Source organism: Phoxinus phoxinus (genome assembly GCF_949152265.1).
Source record: "Phoxinus phoxinus genome assembly, chromosome: 19".
NCBI classification, from domain to species: domain Eukaryota; kingdom Metazoa; phylum Chordata; class Actinopteri; order Cypriniformes; family Leuciscidae; genus Phoxinus; species Phoxinus phoxinus.
The window spans coordinates 11,797,328-11,822,523 of NC_136894.1; the positions used below are offsets into that span (position 1 = coordinate 11,797,328).

General features: G+C 36.1%; 2 protein-coding genes across 16 annotated transcripts; one reads left to right on the top strand and one right to left on the bottom strand.

Annotated features, from left to right (window-relative positions):
- Positions 1 to 360: 360 nt before the first annotated feature.
- LOC306987482 (uncharacterized protein) lies at positions 361 to 10,090 on the top strand. 2 transcript variants are annotated; one of them, XM_079591794.1, is made up of 6 exons: positions 361 to 816; positions 1,485 to 2,006; positions 3,017 to 3,078; positions 3,301 to 3,431; positions 7,290 to 7,456; positions 8,222 to 10,090. In XM_079591794.1, exons 2-6 carry the CDS (start codon positions 1,539 to 1,541, stop codon positions 8,390 to 8,392), a joined length of 999 nt encoding a protein of 332 aa, XP_079447920.1. In that variant the 5' UTR covers positions 361 to 816; positions 1,485 to 1,538; the 3' UTR covers positions 8,393 to 10,090. The 2 variants fall into 2 exon arrangements, with proteins under 2 accessions (XP_079447920.1, XP_079447921.1); XM_079591795.1 differs by having other exon boundaries at positions 424 to 816; positions 1,535 to 2,006.
- atat1 (alpha tubulin acetyltransferase 1) lies at positions 9,723 to 23,326 on the bottom strand. Of its 14 annotated transcripts, XR_013795181.1 has the most exons (13): positions 22,777 to 23,313; positions 21,160 to 21,220; positions 20,968 to 21,059; positions 20,752 to 20,809; positions 20,523 to 20,636; positions 19,435 to 19,536; positions 18,998 to 19,043; positions 17,483 to 17,528; positions 16,972 to 17,046; positions 15,732 to 15,951; positions 12,327 to 12,430; positions 12,127 to 12,208; positions 10,083 to 10,461 (listed from the first exon to the last, which is right to left on the bottom strand). XR_013795181.1 is itself a non-coding variant. In XM_079591788.1 (12 exons), exons 1-12 carry the CDS (start codon positions 22,866 to 22,868, stop codon positions 10,185 to 10,187), a joined length of 1,323 nt encoding a protein of 440 aa, XP_079447914.1. In that variant the 5' UTR covers positions 22,869 to 23,326; the 3' UTR covers positions 9,723 to 10,184. The 14 variants fall into 14 exon arrangements, 13 of the variants coding, with proteins under 13 accessions (XP_079447914.1, XP_079447913.1, XP_079447915.1 ...); XM_079591788.1 differs by lacking the exon at positions 17,483 to 17,528 and having other exon boundaries at positions 9,723 to 10,461; positions 22,777 to 23,326; XM_079591787.1 differs by lacking the exon at positions 17,483 to 17,528 and having other exon boundaries at positions 9,751 to 10,461; positions 12,127 to 12,229; positions 22,777 to 23,319.
- Between the last annotated feature and the right edge of the window lie 1,870 nt (positions 23,327 to 25,196).

The window sequence follows — 25,196 nt, forward strand, 5'->3', positions numbered from 1 at the left end:
GAACGTTTTCATTACTGTTATCCTATCAGGAAATAATATGCATGACCTGTAGAGAGCGCTCTTCGAGCACAATCGTGGCATTTTAAACACCTGTTATAATCAGAAATTAATCACGAACACAGAGCCTTCAGAAAATAATATAATAAAATGTGACATTATAGTAATACAATTTACAAAAACAAAAATTTACTCTTTATTTTTCAGGGAGAGGCGCCATTTACGGTCAACCAGCTGTTCTGTAGGCTGTGTGCCTTTGTAAAATTGTATGGTAACCCTGGTTTACGCCCAATAATAATTACTACAATTGTAGTTAGTACTGTAAAACAATAAGATATATTTTATCTTCTTCAAACAATACTAGAAGTTAATACTTACAGAACCCATGTAAATGTTTTAAATCTCTGTGACATGTGGCGGCTTACTACAGCGTTGTTGTAGTAATATCTGTAGCAACTGTGATATTTTGATGTCAACTATAGTTACCATGTTGAACCCATAACATAAAACGATTGTGTCATTATGCTACTCGACTTTTCAAGTATGTAGGGAGGGCAAGTCCAGACTGAACTATGGGTGTGACAAAAAGAAAATAGGCGTTGCTTTTGTAATTCAAGAGTAAAATGAAAAGGAGGACAAGCAAGACGAGATTTTGACGGCTAACGTTACACGAAGAAAGCTGTCTCGCTTCTGATCCAATTGTGTGTGTTTTTGTATACGGATTCCAGGTGAAAGACGAACCGACTCCGAATCTTTTGGATATAAAAAGACCTGTACATGGACTTGTCATGAAAAGACGAGAAACATATTTATCGTAAGGTATGTATATGACATATGTGAACCGTCAAGTGCTCAGATGTCACGTTTTGTTTGTTTACGCGTCGCTGAAGGCGCGACGCGGCAACCTGGAGCTCTCCTATTAAAATAAACGATTTCGCGGGCTTGCAGTGTAAATACATTTGTCGATTGTAATGGGAGCTTCTGATTTGTCGTGTCGCGTCTTTGAGGCATCTCGAGTCTTACTGGTCGTGAGTTGATCGTTTGTTACAAATGCAAAGCTGAACTTTGGTTATATTTTAACCATTAAACTGAGTTAACAGACTGAATAGTTTTTAACAACAAACACTGCTACCCCGAGGCAAAACTTTCCGAATATTTTACGATATTATACGCTAAATTATATACTTGTAATAAATTTAATAATTTACAATAAGAAAGCAATTATAGTACCCATTGCTGTATTATTGTAGTACTGCACATTATTACCTAGTACTCCAGTATTAATGTATTACATTTGTATTAGTATCTATCTATCTATCTATCTATCTATCTATCCATCTATCCATCTATCTATCTATCTATCTATGAGCTGAGTAGATGTTTGTAGAGTTCTCATAGAATAGATAGACGGATAGATTGCGATAAGCTGAATAGATTTATTCATACATTTGAAAAAAATTTGTCCATTCTGTTTGTTCTATTTTTAGGCCTCTGGCATTCTCTCTATCTTCCCTTCATTCTTTCTTTTAAAATCCAGCATAATGATGCGTAAGTACAGTTCAGTGGGTGCGTTGTTGGAGCTGGACTACTTGCCCTGGGGACAGGTGGGTAGAGATGGGACCCTGGACACCTCGGAAAATGATACAGCTGGGGCCTCAGCATCCTATCCTTGCACCCCAGATGCAATGTCGGGAAGTGATGAAAAGAGGGAGCTTAACAGAGATCACAGCATTAGTGTGGAAAATCTGGTTGGCTTGGAGAAGGAATCTGGTTTACTGAGAGTTACAAACCTGAATGAGAGCTTTAAAGCTTACAGTGACAGCCAGCTCGCTGCTAATGCCAAAGGCAGCTTTGATAGTATGGGAAAGTGTGATGCCATGCACTCTTCGTCATCCTCACTGAAATCTAACCATATGTCCAACTCCCCAAAACCTCCTCATTATCACCGACAGCAAGCTCGGGCCAAACTGGCTGCTGCTAAAATACACCTTAAAAGTTTGTTTGGACAGGTAAGTTTGGAGACTTTATTTTGTTTAGTTAATGACGTTTTTCACATAAAAATCTTTAATGTGATTACTTTCAGCTGACATATTGACAAATTGATTTTATCAGGACTTTACTCTAAAGATTTTTGTTCTTATCCAGTCAACATGTTTACTGGCATCACCAGTCAAACCCCATTGTTCTGCTTGATTTGAATAGAAAGTAAAAAAGAACCGCATTTATTTGAAATATAAAAATTTTGTAACATAGGCTAAATTCGTTTTGTACCTTTGTACATCTTTGATTACTAAAAGTATTTGTAAAAAATTTTTTTAATAAAAATTTATTTCAAAATTCAAACACATAAGGAACATAAATCAAAACTACAATGAACTATTTACTTAATAGTACTTATGGGGTGGGGGGTACTTAAAACATCACAGAAAACAAAAATGGGCCATCGAGCCATCTTTATCGTTGAGCCTTGTTTATGTTTTGTACATTACATACATGTATTTCGCATACATTAGGAGCAGCAGGGCTTTAGCTCCAGCATACAATACAGTTTATTCTGAATTTATAAGCCAAATGTGATGAAGTGAAAAGTCAGGAGTGCTTTTGTATTACACAATTAGTTAAGTTCAGTTTGAATCAGTGCTACCCCTTGAGATATAATGTTGCTTTGTCCAAACAGTGAAAGAAGAAGCAAATTCTGAAAAGGGGAACTGAATGTTCTAGCGCTCTATAAGGCAATCACACTATTGATGCAAAATGTTTTTTGTTTTTTTTAATCTACAATATTGTGGCAAGAAGTCACAGCAGGCATTGTGGAACAAAAACTTTAATTCTCTAGAATAGTTTTCCATCTGATAAATCTGGTATTGTCAGAATGTTTTCCGTGACGTAACGCCTTCATGACATTTGTTTAAGTCATGGAACATTTGTGTAAATTACACTTCCTTAAAGTCTCAAATCAAGTCAGTTATCTTCATGGCAGTGTTATGCATATCAGTGACCTCTTATTTTTTCACACAAGGGTTCACCGCACTCCTCGCATTCAAATTTGACAAGTGCAGAGCACAGAGAGAACATAACCAGGTAAAATCAGTCATCTCAGCAAACAATCAAGGCAAATATTTCCTCAATCTCATGTGGATTTTCTCCACTTTCTGTTTTGCTTTTGGCCTATTCTCTGTCCGCCACTTGCAAAAAAAACCCTCCCCAGCCCCTTATTTTGGCCCACTGTTACTGATTCCACACTTTTGTTGTTGTTGCGAGATATCTTTGTCACATATCCTCTAACCCTCTTGTTTCTCTCAGTGCTAAAGAGAGGCGCTCTCGAAAGCCTTTCCTCAGGCAGTGGAGTCAGGTGGGCCACGCCAAAGCTCAACTCAGCAGGAAGGAGATGGAAAATTGGGCCAAGTCCCTTGATGCTTTGCTGGACAGTAGAGGTGAGCGCTCAGTCATTTGTTTTTAAACTGCTTGACTCGCCAGGCAGCTGGTCAAAGGACGCTTGCGAGACATCATAGCGTCACATGGAAAAGGAAAGCTGTCGTTCTACTAACTTTGACCTGGAACTCTGTTCTTGGAAATCGAGATATTTGTGGCCAACTGCCCGCCCATGCTTGAAACGTTGCTTTAATGAAAATAAGTGCAGAGCGGCCCATATACAGTACTGTCTGATATCATGTAGTTTTTAAATATACACTACTGTTTAAAAGTTTTAGGTTAGTACGATTTTTCTTTAATTCAGCAAGGATGCATTAAATTGATCAAAAGTGACATTTACAGTGTTACAAAAGATTTCTGTTTCAAATAAATGCTATTTTTTTTTACCTTCTAATCCTGAAAAAACTAAATTATGGTTTCCACAAAAAATATTAAGCAGCTCAACTGTTTTTAACATTGATAATAATAAGAAATGTTCATTGAGCACCAAATTAGCATATGGAATAATTACACTAAAGACTAAGCCGCTTTGCCATCACGTGTTAGAGGCCGTTCACACAGAATGCGTTTTTCCATTCCACTGCACTACTTTTCCATTATTTTTAATAATAATGGCATTCTAAAAACGTGGCGCTCAAGTTAAGTTCAACTTTTTTAAAAAGCATCTCTAGACCTTGCACTTTTTTTCGTTCCACTCACCTGCGTCTTGCATTTTTAACAGCAAAACGCGTTCTGTGTGAGCCGGCTGGTAAACACCTTTGCTGGTAAACACCTTTGTACTCCCGTTGGTCCGTGGCGATTACGAAATAGCTAGGTGTGCGCGGAGACTCCGCCGCCTTTCATGCTTTTCCAGTTCATTTCTCCTCATGAGTCCGTAGAGGTCAGATGTCCGTGAGTAAAAACATAAACTCACTGGAGAGCCGCTTTATAGTAGAAAATTAAGTTGTACTTCTGATAAAACGAGACACTGACACTGTTTTACGTGTTTAATACGGTAAAGCTGCTTGAATTTCAGCAATCTATTAATTAAAGTGCTATATAAATAAATGGGGCTGGGTATCGATTCAGATGTTCCGATTCGATTTCGATTCGCAAGCTCTAAATTCGATTCGATTTCGATTCCAAATTCGATTTCCGATTTGACTCAATGAATATAGATTTAATACAAATCCTATTTTTATAAAAAGGAACGGTGAACATAAGTTTACAAGTGGTTAATTAATAAAAAAGAAATTAAGAGCCACAAACCTGTATATTAAACTTTTTATTTTAGGTACACTTGGGTACAATGCATACAACTTCAAATGCATACAATGATGAATAGACAGTATTTTGATGCAAGATGAAAAATTGATGCTGGAAATTGACAAGTCAGAACAGTCGCATGCCTTGATCAATCAGGATCAGGTTTTTTTTTTTTTTAAGATAATACTAACATAAAATCGCACAGCATTAGCTGTAACATGGAGGCTGCAAGACTAAACAGTGTAGGAAAACTAATACTGGCTTTTGGGTGATAGATATATAAATATGGAAAAAAATCGATTTGTGGCCTTTGAGAATCGATTTTGAATTGACCACATTTTAAAAAACGATTAATCGAAAAATCGTTTTTTTTGCTCAGCCCTATAAATAAACGTGACGTAGCTTTACTAGAGTGCCGAATTGCAGAACTCGTGCAAACATATCCACGTTTGCTACGATGATATTAAAAATGAAAATTTAATAAAAATATTAAAAATGCTTGCTGTGTTCTCAATTTTGTTGTGTGTTCATTTTGTTATTTAGAGGAAAGTACGCAGCACATATTTACATCATCTAAATGTCGCTCTCAGCAGTGTGGCTGGCATCGGATGTTTGCTAACAGTATATTGCTGGTAACCTATTTCGAATCCTATATCCCTAAGCGAAGAACGAAAAAGTACTTTTCTGTGAGTATATTGGGGCCTTTATACTGTATTTTTGGTCAAATAAATGCAACTTTTGAGCAGTAATGTAGGTTAGCTTGGTGTGTGCTCAGAACAATTCTGTGGTTCTGTAGTGAAACCCGTCTATTACATAATTGAAACACCCTTGAAACTGCTTCCTCTTAACATTGAGGAACCACTTTCCTGTGTAGCTTCAGGCATGGGTTTCCGTTGAATTCCCTAATGACATACAACGATATGAAGAAACGAGATAACGGAATAATGAGCTTTTCCCCTAGAGGTTGAGAGCCCTGATGTACAATTTCACTGATTAAACCACCTAGATTTGTACATTTTCAGAAGGAGATGTGAGTGGTGCTTGCCTATGAAAAGTTTACAGCATGATGGCAGGATTTTTGTGAGTGGTTGTAAAAAAAAAAAGAAGAGACCAGCCACAAGGACTCTTGATATGATTCAAGTCCCTTGAGTGAAAGTGTAGGTAAACATTGTTAGTCAGATCTCTTAGAAAAGTAGTAGCACTCCTCTTCTCAGCAAACCACATAATTCGAAGTATGATTCATGTTCTTAGCACAAAGTGTTGATGTTTAGTACTTACTGTATATGGTTAGGGGCAGTAATAATATTTGCCATAGAAAGCACCACTAATAATTTTAGCTGACCTCAAATGTGAGAATGAAAAATTGTGATGTATAAACAGTGGACTAATAATGGACACCATTTGTCTTGACACCAGACGTCATGTGTCCAGTTATTTGTTTTATTGTTATAATTAAAAGGACTTAATGATTAACAGCATCTTTGTTGGTATTACCCGCTTTGTTGGCATTTTTCATTTCTATTCTTCTCACCCATAACCGGAAGCAATTGATTAGTGTGACAGACCTCATAAAATCTAATAACACACTGATACACACGTAGCACATTTTGAAGTTACAGTTAAGACTGTTTGGACAAAGGATAACATGGAGTTAGGAATTCAATCCATTCAGTGTCACTGCTATTGCTAATTTGAAAACTAATTCTCTCCACACATACTTAATAGGTATGTGCTTAATAGATAGTATAAATCCCATATTCTTCAGAGAGGGAACTTTCAGATATGTTACCGTTATTAACATTTTAAATGATACAGTGTCATAATTTTGACAATCTGTTAAATTCATATTCAATTTATTGTGTAAGATGATTATAAACTTATTTTAATGACCAAAACCATAATATTTTATTTTTAATCTGTTAAAATAAATCGACCTTGCTATCACATGTATTTCCCGCATTACAAAAAAAGCAACATTTCTCAAAATTGTGACACCAAATAAGTAACATCTTTTAGACTGTTTCTACAACATGACGGAAAGAGAAGTAAACAAAAATCGCATTCCATTCTTGCAATCATAACACAAATTTTAGTGTTATAGACTTTTTAAAGCTTCTTAGCAATTTAAGTTAAATATTTGTGCCATATTTATTTATGCCTGCGCATAGGGTCATGCTTGTGTGGATTATACAGCATTTAATTTAGCATTTAAAGCTTTTTGTGAATTGTGTGGTGGGTTTGTTCTGGTGTCTGGACTGGTTGATATGTTGGAACACCAGTATGTTGTAACTACAGAGCCCTGTCCCCGTCCTACTTCTATTTTCCCACTTCAGAGTGTCGCAACCCCGCAGTTCACGGGTTTTGAGAAAATCAGAGGGTAGGAAGGTATGTGGTGTGAGATAAACCCTCAAGATTTCAACGTCCAAATCTTTTCCTTCTCTGATTTTTTTTGCAAGTGCTACTGTACTGTATGTGTGTGGGTGTATGGCAGAACATGCATGTGAACGTGTCATCTGAGCCTCTACCCCTCCCATTTATAAACAGAAATAGCTGTTTTTCCCCAATGTTTGTAAAGGTTCTTTCTTTCTCTTTCTCTCATCTCACGTATCCTTTAGTGGGAGTCACAGTCTTTGAAGCATTCCTGCGATCCGAGTTCAGTGATGAAAACCTGCAGTTCTACTCGGCCTGTCGGCAGTACAGTCAGTCGTCCAACAAATTCAGCCTGCATAGGAGGGCAAAAATGATTTCTGAGACTTACATCCAGCCAGGTGCTCCCAGAGAGGTAGATTGATCTAAATTTAGCTGTCTGTTTACTGTGTAAACAAATATTTCACCCATCATGCCCAAGCTGCTCTTTCTCATACAATGTAAATAAATGAGGACTGCGGCTTCTGAACTACAAAATAACAAAAATATAAAAACACTATAAAAGTACCATAGAAATAGTCAATATGACACGTACATTATATTCCAAGTCTTCTAAAATCATTTTGAAACCTCCCCTCCCCCTTCACTGTAGTTCTCAAATCTTGTTTTGTCAGGAAATGCTGTTAATCATAGACTGATTTTCGAAACTTTTGATTTTTCTTTTTTTTGGGGGAAATTCCACAAATGCAGCAGAAATTTTGAACTTCACCTTGAAATTTCAGTCCTTTCCTCACAAAAAAATATGACTCAGTGAAATCTGAAGACTTAAAGAAAGATAGCAAATTTTTTGTAAAATTAAAAATAAAAGTGATTAAGAATTTTTGTGTCTTTTTGGAGCTTGACAGTCCCAATGCCTTTGATAAAACCAAAGTAAATTTCTGTCATTTCCTCTCACAAATCTTGTATATGACTTCAGAAGACTTTTAGTATAATTTAAAAAAGTAAAGAAATAAAATAAAATAAATGTTTTTGTCATTTTTGGAGCTTGACAGTCCTAGTGCCTATTAAAGCATAGAACACTTTGGACCTCCTTCAGAATGTCATTTTTGATTGAACTACTCTTTATTAGCTGTTTTGTGGGAGTATTTGTGAATTATGAATTTCTTTCCACCACTTTTAGGTGAATCTGGACAGTAAGACAAGAGAACTGACCATAGAGCTCCTCAAAGCCCCATCTCACACTTCCCTCACAAATGCCCAAAACCGCATCTACTGCCTCCTGGAAATGGACTGTTACCCTCGTTTCCTCCAGTCGGAGATCTACTTCACACTACTGAGGGATTCCTACTAGAACAAGATTGGAGTGTCCAATTAGAGCGAGGTCGTCCTAAAACTGTACAGACATCATGCCTGGACTGTAAGACAGGAGACAGCAAACATGTCTCTGTGAGAACTTTTGATGAAAAAAATAATCGTAACTACTGAAGAACGTTTTAGTTAAATAAAAAGGGAAACCGATGAGCAGGGATGATGCGATTGTCTTGAACTTGAATGCGTCTAAAAAGATATTGCAATGGGGATTGAGGTGCTAATATTTTACAAGTTTGATTTGGGCTTTTCTCAGTTGCTAAACTGAAAAAACATTGCAGGCCGATAAGGACGACTAAATGGCGTGTTGACAGCCAACAAAGGGAAAACAAGTCTGGCAAGAATGGGCTGTTCAGTGAAAGGCCCAAGCACTCATAATGGGTGACATCAGGGTCAAACCGTTTTCTGAGTCAGAATTATTTGTAGAATTTAATTTCCTGTAAATAGTTTTCTAATATAGTTAATTAATACATATTTAAACAAATGTCAAGATCCCACTGACAAAATTAAAATAGGCAGTTATCTAAATAAGCAATATGAAAGTACTTTAAATGAAAAATGTATTTGTAGTCTTTACAGATGGCCAGTTCTTTATTGTTTTGTGTTTAAAATTATATTTTAAACCATGTGCATTAGAATAGTGGTGATTTTTATTTTATTTTATTTTTTACGTTATGGTTCCAGATAGCACATTTAAGCATTCATTAATTCGAAGAAAATGTGACTAGAAATTGAAATCAAAGGTCTGCCACTGAGTTTGGCCCAATGATTTTAGTTTTTTTTCTTAAATCAAGTAGTGTTTGTTTTGTTGTTATTAACTGTAGAATTTTGTGCATGTCACACATACTTAAGTTGGGAAATGTGACCCGTTGACAGGTTTTAAATGTCGAACCTGCTTAAGCAGGAATGGACGCCAGCACTTAAACCATTCCAGTAAGAACACATACATGTCTGTGGCATCAGATGAAGAGAAAATGATCTGAAAAGCACTGTATTCTTATTACTGTGCACAAACACCAAATACACATTCTGCTTGAAGAGGGAACTTTTTTGAAATGGATATTCCAGATGAAAACGCATATTGAAAAAATGTCCAGTATATGTGTCTGGGTTGTCCGGTTCAGATTGAAAAGATGTGAGGTTCTGTATGTACTTATACCCCCTTCTTAGTGTTTGTTGATGATGTCTACTGTGACTGAGACATTTAGACGGTACTGTACATGTATCATAACTTTAGACATGATATTAGGAGCTGCATGCACTAATGTCCTTGGTCAAATGTTTCCAAGGGTTTAATATGTTTGTTTATAAGTAGAATATAAAGGATTTCCACAAGGGTTTGAGGTAGTTATGAGATCATTGTATAAGAATGAGCATCAGCTTTACTGTAAAAGTATTTATGTTGTTTGAGAGCAGCGATAGAAATTAATCGAACAGAACAAATTTCAACAATTTCATTTAATTTTCCATGGAAGCAAAACTGTACTTTTGCATAGACCTGTTTTTGAAAAACATTATAAGATTATAAAATTGTGATTAAAAAAAGCACAAGCCATAAAGGACTGATAAAAAAAAAAAAATCTTACAAGCACAAATCTAATGGAGTTACAAAAAGCTGCTGATGTTATTTTCATTAAAGGTCTTTTTCACTTTTATGGTTTATTAAAAATTCTTTAAATCATCTCCCCCCTTTATTATTCTTACTTCTATCCTAGCTTCCTTTGCAATGTCCAACGGTTAATTTCTTAAAATATTCCTGCATCATTGGCGTCCTGTCACCAGGGTCGCGTGCTGCGATACTCTTGTTTCTGCCGTACCCACTGCGCCGTACAGCGGCTCTCCCCAACCGTCCAAGACCATCCGCCACTCACGATCTCGGCCGCTCCACCTTTCCTCCAGTCCTCTTCTCTGTTCTGTGACACGTTGGCCTTCAGGTCGCTGCATCGCTCTCCATTGCGTTCTAATGGTGCTATGGAGGTCTGCACCTGAAGATGATCTTTCTTGGGGGCAGCAAGTGTAGGAAGGGCGACAACCTGGCCTTGAAGATGCGGTCTGGAAAAGAATATGAAAATCAATAAAAGCTGGAGAGCAAGAAAATTTTAACTCGGCAGCAGAGAAGATGATTTCAGGACAATGAAAGACAAAATCAGGGCTGAGAAGCAAGTGAAATTTGTATCAGAAATTAATGTATCAGAAAAGAAAATGATAGAAGTAGGAACATGCACATACTCCATTTCCTGTCACTGAGTCATAACTAGGCCCACACAGAACACACTTCCCCCCCACTTTCTGCACTGAATGTAAATGAAAATATGTAAAATGCCACACTTCAGATACAATACACATGGTAAACTGATCTGAGAGTACTAGACTCTTAATGGCAGGTGAGAGCATTATCATATTTGACAAAAAATATTGAGCACACCAGATTTTTACATTTTCTGAAAAAAATGTGTGAGTCGTTTGCCTGCGCAAAACTCGCTGCCACAATCCTAGTTTGTATTCCAGTATCTAGATCCCTTCTTCAATGTAAGTCAATAGAATTTTTCACCCTTTTTTTGTTCATCCCCCAAGGTAAACAAAGCAAAAAACATGACATTTTATGCAAACAAAACCTATACAAAAATAGAAAAAAGTATATAGCAATGAGAAACATTATTAAAACAATGTTTTCCCCTTGTTAAAATACTTTGTGAAAAAGAAGTACATAGCATACTTTTGAAAATAGTACTTTTATGGAAATAATACTTGTGCAAACTAAACATATTGTTTTTCCAACAGTTAAATAATACATTAAAATGTATTATAGTTTAAAGTTTATTAAATGCACTTGAGGGTGCTTTTTGACACACTTATATTTTGATATTTAATTTCATAATTATGTCTTATGATGGTTAAAGTGAAAAATTATTAAAGTGTCCTGCCTAATGTACTTACAAGCATGTATACAGTAGTTAACTAAAATATACTTTAATGTTATTTCTATTGAAGCTTGTATGTCATATATATTTTGATTTGTAATTAAGGTGTTATTTAGTGCATTTAAAATAACTGTACACACTACAGTTCAAATTATAATCAAGTACTTCACATATGCTTTAGTCTGTTAGTCAACATCAAAATTAGTGTTCTTTAAAGCACAAAAAAGATCAAAACAATGATTTACAATGTAATTTAACACTTTTCATTTGACATTATTACAAAGTGCAGAAAACGTGAGCCGTTTATTTAATTAATATTATCTGCAAGTACAGACTTAAAAAAATATATACTTTAAAGATTTGAAGTACACTACAAGTGCACAATTAAGCACACTTCTTTTTCGCAAGGGTTGGTCGGTGGAAATTCAGGACCTTTTGTCCTGCAAAAAAATAAAAATAAAAACATTCCAAAAACAAGCATGATAGTATGAGACGATGCAGCAAATCTGAATACTCAGGGTTAAGGGTTTGTTCAAATCTTCACCCCAAGTTTGAACTGTAATAACAGTGATGCTTGGCTGAGCAAACCTCATCAACAAACATATATACACAAACAAATTCAGCAGTGCTTTCTGTGGAATTCTGTAGGCGGTGATTCTGTGGAGGCCTAGTCATTACCTCGTTATGAATCCCTGGTGTTTTCTTCAGTAATCGCTTCCAATTACACATGTAAAAATACAAAGAGCAGCACCAGAAGAAGCTGACTCTCACAAAGGTTATGTGAGAAAAGTCCGACCTTTCTGAAGTGTGTTTGTGTTCCACTGCTTCTGCCTTTGCCCCTGAGTCACACACTCTCTCACAGAGCACTGCTTTCAGCCCTGAGGAAGCACACACGACAGCTACTAATGGTTTACTAATGTGGTTTCCCGCGGACCATCGTAACTTTTCACGTTGCACCATGGTAAATGGTTGATTGCGGTTCAAATGGTGCATTACCTGGAAGCTTCAAGGGGTTCTGCCGTTCCGCCAATAATTGCCCGAGGTCTCGGCTGTTGATATGGCGACTGTAGAGGTTGCTCCTGGCAACCAGGCCCTTGTGGCTACAGGATATGAGGAAATGGACAAACAACGGCGATAAAGGGACGGGACGGAGGGCCGAGGAGAATACAGAAAGGAGGGTAGGAGAGTGAAAACAGACAAATAGTAAAAGAAACAAATGTGACAGAAAAAAAGGGGGACAAATTAAAACTTAATTAAACAAATGCAAACGTAAATTCAAAAGTATTGTATAAAAACAAATTCCAGTGAAAGAGGACACAGGCAATGATTGTGTAATGTAATGCCGGCTTTTTAAATCTCAGAACAAACTAACGAATATGTTGATTTTCAGATCATCAGATTTTGTTTTGGACATCAGAGATGCAGTCAAACGCAGTGGCTATTTTGAGACTATTTATTACTTAACTATAATTTTGATTGATTACTTTGATTGCTGAACTATGGAAGATAGTTCACCACAGAATAAAAAAGTTTTAATCTCACAATTCTGACATTTTTCTCGCAATTGCGAGTTTACATCTCACAATTCTGACTATAAAAAGTAAGAATTACGTGTTATATAGTCGCAATTGCAAAATTATAATTTTTTCCCCTCAGAATTGGACTTTATATCTCGAGAAAATAAGTCAGAATTGTGAAATATAAACTTGCTGGGGAAAAAGTCAGTAATTCTGGTCAGTAACTTGCTGGGGAAAAAGTCAGTAATTCTCGCTATTCTGACTTTATAACACAGAATTACGACTTTGTACTACTTGTTACATTTTGCATAGCACCTAACTTTTTCTGCAGCAGTTTATTTCTGCTAAAAGAAAATCACTATCGCCATCTACAGGGCATTGAAGGTATTATTTTGTGCGTTTGGTTACTCACCCAAACTTGTCAACAAGGCTACTTTAGCGATAGCGGTATCGTTTTCAAAAACTTAGGGTATGTTTAAGCAACACCATTTTCAACTGAAAACGGAAAACTTTATGCGTTTTGGCCGTTCATTTGCACGCTTTTTAAAGTGATGCCTTTACCTTCTCCATGTAAACAACAAAAACATGAATTTGTGAAAACGGTGACATCATGCACATGCGTATTACGCGTTCACGGGATGTTTTTTGACAAAGTGACATCGACCACTACTGGCCAGGCATGAATAATACAGCCCTTTACAGTAATTTTTGCAGATCCGTGTGAACGGAGATCGTTTTGAGAACGTTGTCGTCTGCTTTTAGTGCATCGTTGTCAACATAACCTTACACTTTAAAACCTGTTTTCAAAAGTTTGGGTTTTCAGGGCTTCAAAAAGCCGTTGTCATGTAAATGAACGGCCAAAACACATAAAATGTTTTCCGTTTTTAGTTGAAAGCGGTGTCGTGTAAACAGCCCCTAACATTATTTGAATACTTATGCATCACTCAGAACTGTATGAATGTACATGTATGAATTAGGTCATAATATATCAAAGCAGGGTGAGACTTGATGCACAAAATTTTCTCATAACCAACTATTCTGAGCAATTTTGCAAACTTTTAACTGGTATCATGGGCATTTTAGTTGATGTATCTAGTTCATACATATTCCTAGAAGTGTTCATTCAGTTAAGCCCATCATGCTTAACTGCAGTATATTATCTGGAAAACAGAAAGTTTGCAAATACTTCTTTGTTTATTATGTTTAACATGATATCTATTGTTTTACAATTTAAAACAAAACAAACTTCTATTTTTATGAAATGTTTTACTTGAAATAAAAATATTTTGTAACATAAATTTGCTGTCCCTTTTGATCAATATAATGTCTCCTTGCTGAATAAATGTATTAATTTCTTTAAAATAAAACTTACTGTCTCCAAACATTTAAATGGAAGTGTGTGTATATATATATATTAAGACATTTTCAAGTAAATGAGGTTCTTTTGAACTTTCTATTCATCAAAGAATCCTGAAAAAATGTATTAGTTTTACCAAAAATATTAAGCAGCACATCTGTAACTGTCTAAAACGTTACATGGCTTACTGACCCCAAACTTTTGAGCAGTAGCATATATATATATATATATATATAAATAAATAATACACTAATAATGAACAACCACTGGTCAAGAGCAGCACCGTGAGACTAAGACAAATGTCCGGTTTGAAACACAAGTGAAACCAAGGTCCTGAGGAGCTTCAGACCATTAAGTGTAGAATCTAAAACATAACATGTCAAATCCTTTACAGTGTTACAATAATTCATAGACTGAATTGAATAAATAAGAATACCTATAATTTTTTCAACTGCTTTTATTACTTGCTACTCAGGACAGACGATGTTTGACAGCTGAGGGTTAACACTATAGTAAACTGATCTCTAAAAACTTTATTCTAAAACACGCCTTAGTGTAAAGGGTACGGAAAAGACCAAAAGAGATTCCAGTTTGATTACAAATGTGTATTATCAAATCATTTTACAGGAAATCGTATTAATTATTCATACACTCACAACAAGGAAGAAAGCAAAATCATCCAATAGTAATTCACCCAACATTGAAAATTCTGTCATTACGTTTTTAAACCGTAGGCTGTTTTTTCTTCTTCTTCTTTGGAACACAAAGAGTTCTAAAGAATCTTCACAAGTTTCTGCAAAACTCTCGTTTAAGTTCCACAGAAAACTTAACAAAAGTTTAAGTAAATAATGACAGGAGTTTTCATGTGTGCGTGAACTATCCATTCAATTGAAACTAGCTAAAAAGTTTAAGACAATGACGTTCAAAACCGAGGGTCAATGAAAGCTGAGCCTAGATCTATTTAGAGAGCTAGCATGGAATGAGAGAACGAGGAAAAGAGAGATAAAATGTGTGGTTGAAAAGAAAAGTTCAAACTCATCAAATGAACGAGATACAAGTGAGGGATTCAACAACACGTGTCATAATTGGGGAAGGCAATGTTTAAAATGATCATGTCATAATCAGAGATGAAAGGAAGAAGAGAAGAAAGAGAGAGGAGGAGAGAAATGTTTAGCGCTTCTCCAAAATAAAACGGTCAAGGCCTCTTACGTGTTAGAAGAATAAACAGACAGTGTATCTGACCTTTATGCGATACACAGTGATACACTAATGATGCACTAATGAGCTGAATTCACATTCTTGCCGCTAAGCCGACCATGCACTCATCTAACAGGAAGTGGCTCATAGTGAACATTAACGACCTCAGTGTCTCTTCGCTTTCATTCCCACAGAGCCAATGCTCTCATCCCCCAAAATAAGCACCAGATGGAAAAAGCGAAGAGGATGCAATGTAAATATTTGCAAGAAAAGTGCTGGATTTAGACTCAAGTATGTTGTAACCGGCCGTGAGGTGTCGTTGAGATGTACCTGGTGCGTTTTGTCCTGCAGCTGTCGTTGAGTTGAGAGGAAGGGGTCTGCCCCTGCAGGAGCCCCAGGGCCACGACGGGACGGTGGGGGGCCCGGCTGGGGGAGGATCCCACACTGAGCGAACGGGATTGCGGAGATGATGGAAGCAGAGGGGGAGAGTGGGGGGGACCTGCAGGGCGAACGAAAGGCCAGGGACGAGCCCTCTGCTCCTCCCGTACCACTGTGGAACAAAGGAAGTGATGTCAGCAATGGGGATGGGAAATCGTAATGAATTTATCGATTCGGGGTCTGATTCCTTAAAAGTTTCATGATTCTTTTAGTGTCATTTGTTCAGGTAACTGGCTCATAATAAATATTCATTCGGAAATCGGACTACACTGGTAAACGTTGTGTGTTTTGATTCATTAAAAAGAACTGACTCATTAGAATAATTTGTTCGGGAACCAGACTTCACTGAATGTACTGTATGTTTCTGATTCATAACTGGTGCATAAGAGTCATTCATTCAGCAATCGGTAGGGCTGTAAACCGATTAAGCGTGATTAATCGTATCCAAAATAAAATTTTGTGTTTACATAATATAAGTGTGTGCTATAATTATTTTGTATATATAAATACACACACATGCATGTATATGTTTATATATCATTTATATTATAAATAAATATTTTATATAAAAATTATACACAGTACTCACACATATATTATGTAAACACAAACTTGTTTTTTGGATGCAATTAATCGCAATAAATTGTTTCACAACCCTACTACAATGATTGTTCTTTATGTTTTTGAATCACTAAAAATCATCACTCAATCACTCATAAGAATCATTTATTCGGGAATTAGACTACACTGGTTGTGCTATATGCTTCTGGATCACTAAAAAGAACCGGCCCCATTGGAGTCATTTGTTTAGTATTGGACTGTATCGTTGCAGTCTATTCAATAGTGATACAACTAAAAAGTAGCACAGAACGACTTTGTTCGCTTCGAATTTTCTAAAGTAATTGTGAGAGTCCTTTCCGCTGCTGAAAATAACTTTTAAGGGCTCTAAAGTAACTTATAGACCGAATCAAGACATTTAATGAATAATACGAGGCCGGTTACCAGCTGAAACTATTTATTACAGCATCTGGATGATGTCAGTACTCAGCTAGTTGGTGTAAATGTCAGCTACTAGGGGTCTGTATTGTGCCAACTGGTTAAATATACGACATGGAGCCTATGAGTAACCCACCTTCTCTTTCCATTAGTGAATATGGTTTGATCTCTCCCTCTGGCTTTTTTAGGGGAACTTTTCTCAATTGGACCGCTGTAAAAACACCATGGTGGTCAGAAAGAGCCAACAGAAACAAACGGTATGACTGAAAATAAGTCTGGAGTATAGCAGGCAGTTAAACAGCACACACTACACTCTTCAAAGATATTCATATAAATAAATATCCATGGCCATAATGCATATATCGATTATCATTACACTGCACTTTAGGGAAAACATGTAGCACTTATCTATAATTGAATTTTAAAGGAGAACAGCAAAGGATATTGTAAGGGAGTGAGTTCATAAGTTGTTGGGACTGATTAATGTGGGCAGACATTATGGGGATCCGGTTGAGTGCAAAGGAAGAGTATAGTGAGTAGACTCTTTCTTAAACCATGAGAATACAATAAGGGACTATTAAAAGTATGGTGGAAGCAGGGTGGCGGTAGGGGAGGGGAGGGGAACAATAGAAATTCAATGTCCTTACAAAAATCCATACATCCCCTGATCCGTCAGAGGGGAGGAAGGTGTTCCTGGGAGTTTCGTGAGACAAAAGTGCTTGAACAATGAATGTTTTAAGTTGCTTGCACATGTTAAACCTGATCTAGGGTGACTACCAATTATAAACAGCACGATCTGGGCTTGATGAGTTATTTATACACACAAATAAATATATTGAAAACGGTTTCCCAAACACGAAGATGCCATTTAACAGAAATCAAAATAACAGACTGTGGTTTAAATCAGGAAATAGACTTGCCTCAAATATAGATGCACTAAAAATATAAAACAAAAAAAATAACCAAAAGAGAGCTGTGGGCATTATGGACCATCACAAAAAATACTTTTCTTAAATGAATTGTGGAATCTGCTAAAATGTCATTTAGAAAATGAAATTGCTTACTCAAAGGTTCACAATCAAATTAAATTAGCATTTTTAAAAGGAAATTGCAGTGCTTGCAAGGCAGCAAAAGAATAGTGGTAAAGTTTTAGGTCCTGGGTCTTTTTTTTTAATCTATAATTATTCTCCAGGCCGTTAATTATAAGGAACAAGCCATGCAAGTCTATTTGTAAGAAGGTCTATTCGTCTAACCCTAAATGATGTAAGTGAACTCGGTGACTTGTCAACTGTCTGAAAAATAAAATAAATTGTTGATTGATTTTAACCTTAAAAAAATATAACCATACGTTTATCTAGAACCAAAGCCATCAAAATGAAGAAAATTGTAATAAATAAATAAATAAATAAAGTCTTGACACTTGCAGCTAGACTAGTTTTATATGAAGTTACAACTAGTGTTTGTCACCAATTTGCAGTGAATAAAAACTAAACAATACCACTGTCATATGATATAAATATTGAAAATGTTTTTAATTAAAATAAGTGTTTCAGTTTTATTTATATACTATTACGTATTTATTTATACTTTGAATACTATTTATACTTTGTATTTATTTATACTTTGAAGTAATTTAGTGGTTTAGTCATCATCATTCTATTTAGCTTTAGTTTACTTTTATTTTTATTCATTTTAGTTAGATTTTCAGTTAGTTGACAAGGCAGCGCTTAAAATTTTGGGGATTTATCTCATATTTACATATATACAAAATTATTTGTTGGTTTTAGTTAGCATTAACAACACAAAAAAAATATGTATGGCTGATATATACTGACCACTGTCAGGTGTAGCAGCAAAAATTTCATACTAAAATACCTAATACTCAAAAAAGCAATAAATCAATACCTAACTTAAAATTATCCATAAAACAAAGTTTGATTGGACTCTGTATGTTAAGCGGTTCGGGCTAAATTACTTGCAGAAAAAAGAGGAGGAGAAGAAAGTAAAAAGAGGAATTTCAATACAATGCTGCCTTGCACGTACTGTAATGAAGAGAAGGGGGGTTGTTGTCCCTAGAGAACAAGTCACTGAACACTGGCACAGATCCAGAACAACATTCCAAACCCACATACGCACAGAACAATGATTTAGTCAGACATTACCTGATCTACTCTGGAAGAAGCCATCAAAAACCACAAAGTTATTCACCTGATAGGAGCAAGTGTGACAGTTAGACAAAGAATTACATCAAAACATTCAAGCAACGGCCAAATAAACACCTTTTTTTAAAGAAAAGACTATTGTATGAAGTCTGTATTGTGTGAAAGTGAATAATCCATAATCCATATCAGGATTTATATCCATGACATAACATGTAGTGTCTGATGAAGTTTTCAGTGACAGTATCATTAGGTTCAATTATAAACTGGATTTCTGAGAAGAGTAACACCATGTCCTCCTAACTAAGTGTGACACATTAAAGTGTCAATGAATAAAACCCTCTTCCGGAATATTACTGGTTCAAAATCTCACCGCACGTAACCTCAAACATGCTCTAATTGGCTGTGACTGATTTGTGTCATTCAGAAACGACTCTTACCTGCGGCACACTGTTTTTGAGATCAAAGTGCTTTTCTAGAAATGACAGGAATTTAGGAGAAGGTCTATCGTACGCCATCTGCTCAGGCTCCACCCGTTTGTGCTGTTTAATCAGAGAATATCAAATTTGAGTCGCAAAAACAAACAGAGCTCTTTGCAAATAAATACAAATGGGTCTTAACGCTGACCTCTCTACTGGACAAAATAAAAAAGGGACAGTTCACCCAAAGATGATTCTGTCATCATTTACTAACTCTAATGTAACCTATATGACTTTCTTTTTTAAGGGTGTAATCACAAAAGTAGATCTTAGAAAGAATGTACATGCTGCTCTGTTTTTCACAAGCTTCAAAAATTCCAAAATAAACAGCATAAAAGTGACTAATGTGATACATTTCATGTTTATTCTCTGAGGATTCAAATAATTTTCTGAGAAACACACCAAAATGTAAGTTATTTAAGTTTTTAACCAAAATCTTAGCCTTCACCATAGGTCTTAAATCTTATTTGAACTTCTGCTTATTCAACCTTGCCTTGTAGCATTCAGGAAGTTTGAAAAAAAAAAAAAAAAATTACGTTTTCGTCATTCATTGACGTCAAAACATGTTTGGGGAAAGTTTGAATATGCGCATGTGCAAAAGATATTTGACAGCTATGGTGAAGGGGAAATTATCTGGGAATAAGCCAGGATTAGGCCTTAGTTCACTTAGGACATTTAAATAGCTTGCCTAAGAAAAACACATTACTGGTGTCCATTTTGAGACAAAACAATAGCACTGACTTATATGTCAGTGCAAGTCGCTTTCAGTTAAAACAGCTTAAACATGCATTTTAGTCTGGAACTAGGTTTTAAACCTTGTCTGTGAAACCAGGGGATAGTGAATGAATTATAGAACACTTTCATGATACTTTAATGGTGCTTTTTGTTGCTTTGCACTTGTATGTTTTTGTTGTATGAAAAAGATAGCGTGAACATTCTTCCCAAAAAATGTTTTGTTTCATGCAAGACAGAAAGTCACACGAGCACGGTTGGGAATGACATGAGGAAATGATAAATAAACTAGTCTTTTAATAGACCAGACCACTCACTTTTAGCATGAAGTCAAAGAGTTCAAGCCCGTAGCCATGTCTCTGCATGGTCTCTGTCACATAGAAATCCAGCACACACAATGGCTCGGTCTCCAAATGCGCCCCCCGTTGGTTCTAGAGGCAATTACAACATACTGTGTGTTGATGCATCTGCTTTAAAAAGTGTGCGCTCAGGCATCACGCATGAGGCGAGATTTAATTACTGAGTCAAGAATGAGGAAACACTTACAAGTAAAAAGAGCTTCTTGTAGCCAACCTTCAGAAATCCAACTAAAACACCCCTTCCGCTGGGAAGACAGAAAGAAGGAGTCAAAGATTGTTATTAACAGCAGAAGTGGATGCGTTTACATGGAAAATCAGGAAGAAGAGAGGTCAGTTGTATTGACATCTAAATAGATTCAATCTGAAGCATGGGGTGGGGGAGGGACAGAAAAAGCGAGCGTACCCGTTCTGTTCCCCATCTTTCAAGAGGTAGAGATGGTGTCTGTTGGTCTGGAGCTTTGCAGCACTGGTTATAGGTGCAGGCAGCTGCTGGGCCTGAGGACACACACACACACACACGACATAATGACAGACTGAAACTGACAGTGAATGACATCTGCAAGCTCAATAAGAGACAAAAGACAGTCATTATCACCTTAGAGGAGGCTTTTCCCAGCTCATCTATAACTGTGGTAATCTGAAGAAGAGGATCTGGTCTAGAGAGAAAAAAGAAGGAATGCTAGAATTCTCACACAAAGAAAATGTGAATCAGCATTTATGAAATGTGTCCTTTTACAATACACAACTTTTTGGATTTCACGTGTTTTGTTTGATCATATCACTGTGTAATACATTGACAGGTTTGTCAATAGCTGATTCTAATATCAAGGTGGCTGATGGCCGTTATAATGATATAAACATATAATTTAAAGTCAGCATGAAATGGAAGTTGCGATAGTCTCTTCTTCTCTATTGTGATGTATACCCGAGTGAAATGGCTTCCCTAATAAATAAGGGAAGGACTTGATTTTGGCCATTGGGAATTGATGTGATCTCATGATGTCCCGCCAGTAAACACGTCATCAGAGAAGAGAAGAGATGTTGTTGCAAGTTGGAGGGGAAATTATTTTAATTACAGATTATGAGGATACATGAATTTAATAATAATGAGGTGCATGGATAAATCATTTGTAATAAATACTGCAATATTCCATAAAAATATAAGTCAATTTTGATTTCATGGCTCCCATTAAAATTGCATGATGAGAGTCGACAATTTTCATATTTAACTGGGATGAGACACATCAAATTGCTTGTCCATTTTTATACAGGCATTAGGCTAATCATAATTAGCTACTCGCTGATTTGTTCCATGGGGAGGAACATGCTCATTCTAGACTAAAATAATGTTTCAAATTCTTTGAAGGTTTTTTTGTTGTTGTTTTAGATTATACCAAGATATGAGGGCCTTTGAATATTGTCTAAAACAAAGGAGGGCCTTGGAGTCAAAAATAAACTATTTTCATCTGATTAGACTAGAATCAACATTTTGGTTTCATTGTAAAAAGTACAATCTTTAACAGGCACATTATAATATACGGTAGATGACCTTATAGTTAACACAGATGGAACAAAAGCTGCAAAATTCTAATTTTGATTTAATTTTAAATGTTGCCAAATTAGATACACACACTATTGGTTAAATCAAATAATTTTTGGTGAATTTTAAAATGCATTTAAAAGATTTGATTGTATTTATTGTAATGTATGCTGTAACATTCAGTGATGGTAATGTATGCTGAAAAAGCCCCACAAATTCCTATTTGTTGTTGATATCTATCTATCTATCTATCTATCTATCTATCTATCTATCTATCTATCTATCTATCTATCTATCTATCTATCTATCTATCTATCTATCTATCGCACTGTGTGATTCTCTATAATGTAATTACAGTGAAGTCTATGGCTGCCTTACTGAATCAGCATTGTTCAGATTAAACAGATTTGTTGTTAACTCAGGGCCGCATTTACATCATCTGACGTCCAGCTCTCCATACAGCAATAAGATTATCATTATATGAAAAAAAGATGACAAAGATGACCTGGCCTAATACAACATTTAGCCTAATAAAACACTGGTAGCAGTGTAGCCTGTAGTAATGCACATCTGTGTCAACCACTGTTACAAGACAAAAGCAGTGAATGTTGCACACCTCCCAACAGATTACACCCCCTCTATAGTTCACATTAAAACATAACGTTACATTACCTGCCATGCGCTTTCCGACCTGCACTCAAGTTATTATCCAGCACTGAAATTCTCTCGGGGAAAATCGCACTGAGGTCGAAAGGGAAATCCATTGTAAGGACAGATCTGAAATCTTAAGACAATACTCTACTAATGCCCTACTGCAGATTCAGATGCATTTATCACAGTGGCAATCGATTCTCACTGCATCACTGGCCAGCACTTAAAATACCAGTTCCACATTAGTGCCGCTTCAGTAGTAGGCTTGTTTAGATGCATAGATGTATAGCGGTGTTATCAATGATTCCTCTGTCCTCCCATTGTTTGTGTGTGTCACTCCCTTCCCTTGTGCTGGATGAGCGGCTTGTGCGCCGTAGTGCTGTTAAAACACACGCCTGCGGGATTCAAGACGCCAAAATACCACAGAAGTCTACTAACATCTTTAATTATGTTAAAGGTTTGCAGTTATAGCTCTGAAAATGTAAATAAATAAATAAATAAATATAGACACGATAGCAGAAATGTGCGGCTTTAGAAGATTTATTTCCGTTTCCTCTTGGCAACGTCGCACAACTTTGTGCTGCATAGCAACTATTATATTGCAGCCAGAAGTCAAATGGGCATAAAAACACTGCAGGTCTTCTACCCTCTTATATATTTTTTCTTTATTTGCTATTTTCACCCTGCAACTTTTCTTTGACAGAATTTGACTAACTCCTTTTTCGTGATTTCTATTTTTTAATAGCAAAAGTTGATTGCCAGCAATTACCGCTGCATGCCGTACGGCTGTGATTTGATATATTATTGAATTAATAATTATGAATTATATACTTTAGCGGTGTGAAAATTGTAAGATATTCCATCTCTCAAAATGAAACATGCGTAAAAAAAACTGCATGCATAATATCTTTAAAGTTTAATTGTAAAATAAAAAAATAAGAAGAATAAGAAGAAATATGAATACGTCAGATGCAAAAGCCTCTAAGTGCCAAGTTTCATGCAGGAAAATGTGCTCATATTTTCATTCAGGCAGATATTTCGCTACCCTGCCTGCAGCATCATTAGGACCCTGTTAAATTTCCTTGCGTGGACGTTGGGCGATCCTTGTCATTCTGCGGATGTTGGTTGCAGTCTGGTTGCAGTATAAGCAAGAGGTAGCGATAAACGGACTTTGTTTTTGTGCTAAATACGAAAAACACAGTTTAGTGCCATTAGTTTAAGTTCGTTGTGGAACGCCGACAGCTCTTGCGTTAACGCTAACCAAAAGACCTGCGAAAAGATTTGGCGCTTATGGCCTTGCCCTCGTGGTCGCAGATAGATACCTTTAACGTTAGTCCATAGACCAGATTTATCCAATATGACTTGATGATATTATGTTCATTGTTTGTAAATGTTTACTAATCCTGAATGTTTGTCCTGTTAGAGAACCAAATTGCAAAGAAATGGACCGAAGTTGCAAGATTTTTGCTGTGAGTATGAGACTAAGTTACAGTATTTTGATTTTCTCTCAGGGGTTTTCAAACTGGAGTCCGTGGGAGAGTTTAGAGAAAAGCAGTGTATAAATAAATAGATAAATAGTAGTAATAAAATGTTACTAAGATTACCGGTATTAACGTAATAAATAAATTAAAATGAAACCGTAAAAAATAATTTGGGTCTTTTATACATATAAATATATATTTGCCTTTGTAAATTGTATCTAAAATATTGAAAACCCCTGTTCATTATTGCATGTAATGATGAGTCATTAGACTAGAGTCTCTGATTTACCCATGAAGCTCTTTATAGTGCACTGAACATATGCAGTACTGTTTGTGATTGAGTAAAAGTGTCTTGGATGTTCCTAAATGTTAAAATACTTTTTGCAGGTTGACTGGGAGAAACCGACATCATTGTCAGGTAGCTGATGTCAACCGTTTACATCCAATGTTAACACAGTTTATGCTGGTGAAAACCTCCAACAATTAGTCTTTCTTTTCAAAGGAAAGCATACTGTCCATTATTGCATGTAATGATGAATCATTTGACTAGAGTCTCTGATTTACCCATGAAGCTCTTTATAGTGCACTGAACACATGCAGTAAAACTTGTGATAGAATGGAATTGGCTTGAATGTTCCTAAATGTTAAATCTTTTTTTAGGTTGGATGGGAGAAATAGACTGTCAGGTAGCTGATGTCAATGGTTACCCAACCAATGGGTAAGGAATAAGTTTATGCCAATGAGAACCTTTAACAATTATCTTTCTTTTCAAAAGGAAAGCATATTGTCCCAATGCTCATTATTGCATGTAATGATGAATCATTAGACTAGAGTCTCTGATTTACCCATGAAGCTCTTTTAGTGTACTGAACACATGCAGTACAGCTTGTGGTTGAGTAAAAGTGACTTGGATGTTCCTAAATGTCAATGACTTTCACAGGTTGGATGAGTGAAACCGAC

What these genes read in the sequence shown, in the direction of transcription:
- atat1 (XM_079591781.1), bottom strand. Translation starts at nt 22,868, where the DNA reads ATGGATTTCCCTTTCGACCTCAGTGCGATTTTCCCCGAGAGAATTTCA. An exon ending in ACAAGAAGCTCTTTTTACTT is followed by an intron (nt 20,637 to 20,751) that starts GTAAGTGTTTCC and finishes AATTGCCTCTAG; the next exon opens with AACCAACGGGGGGCGCATTT. An exon ending in CACCAGGGATTCATAACGAG is followed by an intron (nt 10,462 to 12,008) that starts GTAATGACTAGG and finishes ATTCTTTTCCAG; the next exon opens with ACCGCATCTTCAAGGCCAGG.
- LOC306987482 (XM_079591794.1), top strand. Translation starts at nt 1,539, where the DNA reads ATGATGCGTAAGTACAGTTCAGTGGGTGCGTTGTTGGAGCTGGACTAC. An exon ending in TTAAAAGTTTGTTTGGACAG is followed by an intron (nt 2,007 to 3,016) that starts GTAAGTTTGGAG and finishes TTTTCACACAAG; the next exon opens with GGTTCACCGCACTCCTCGCA. An exon ending in AGCCAGGTGCTCCCAGAGAG is followed by an intron (nt 7,457 to 8,221) that starts GTAGATTGATCT and finishes CACCACTTTTAG; the next exon opens with GTGAATCTGGACAGTAAGAC.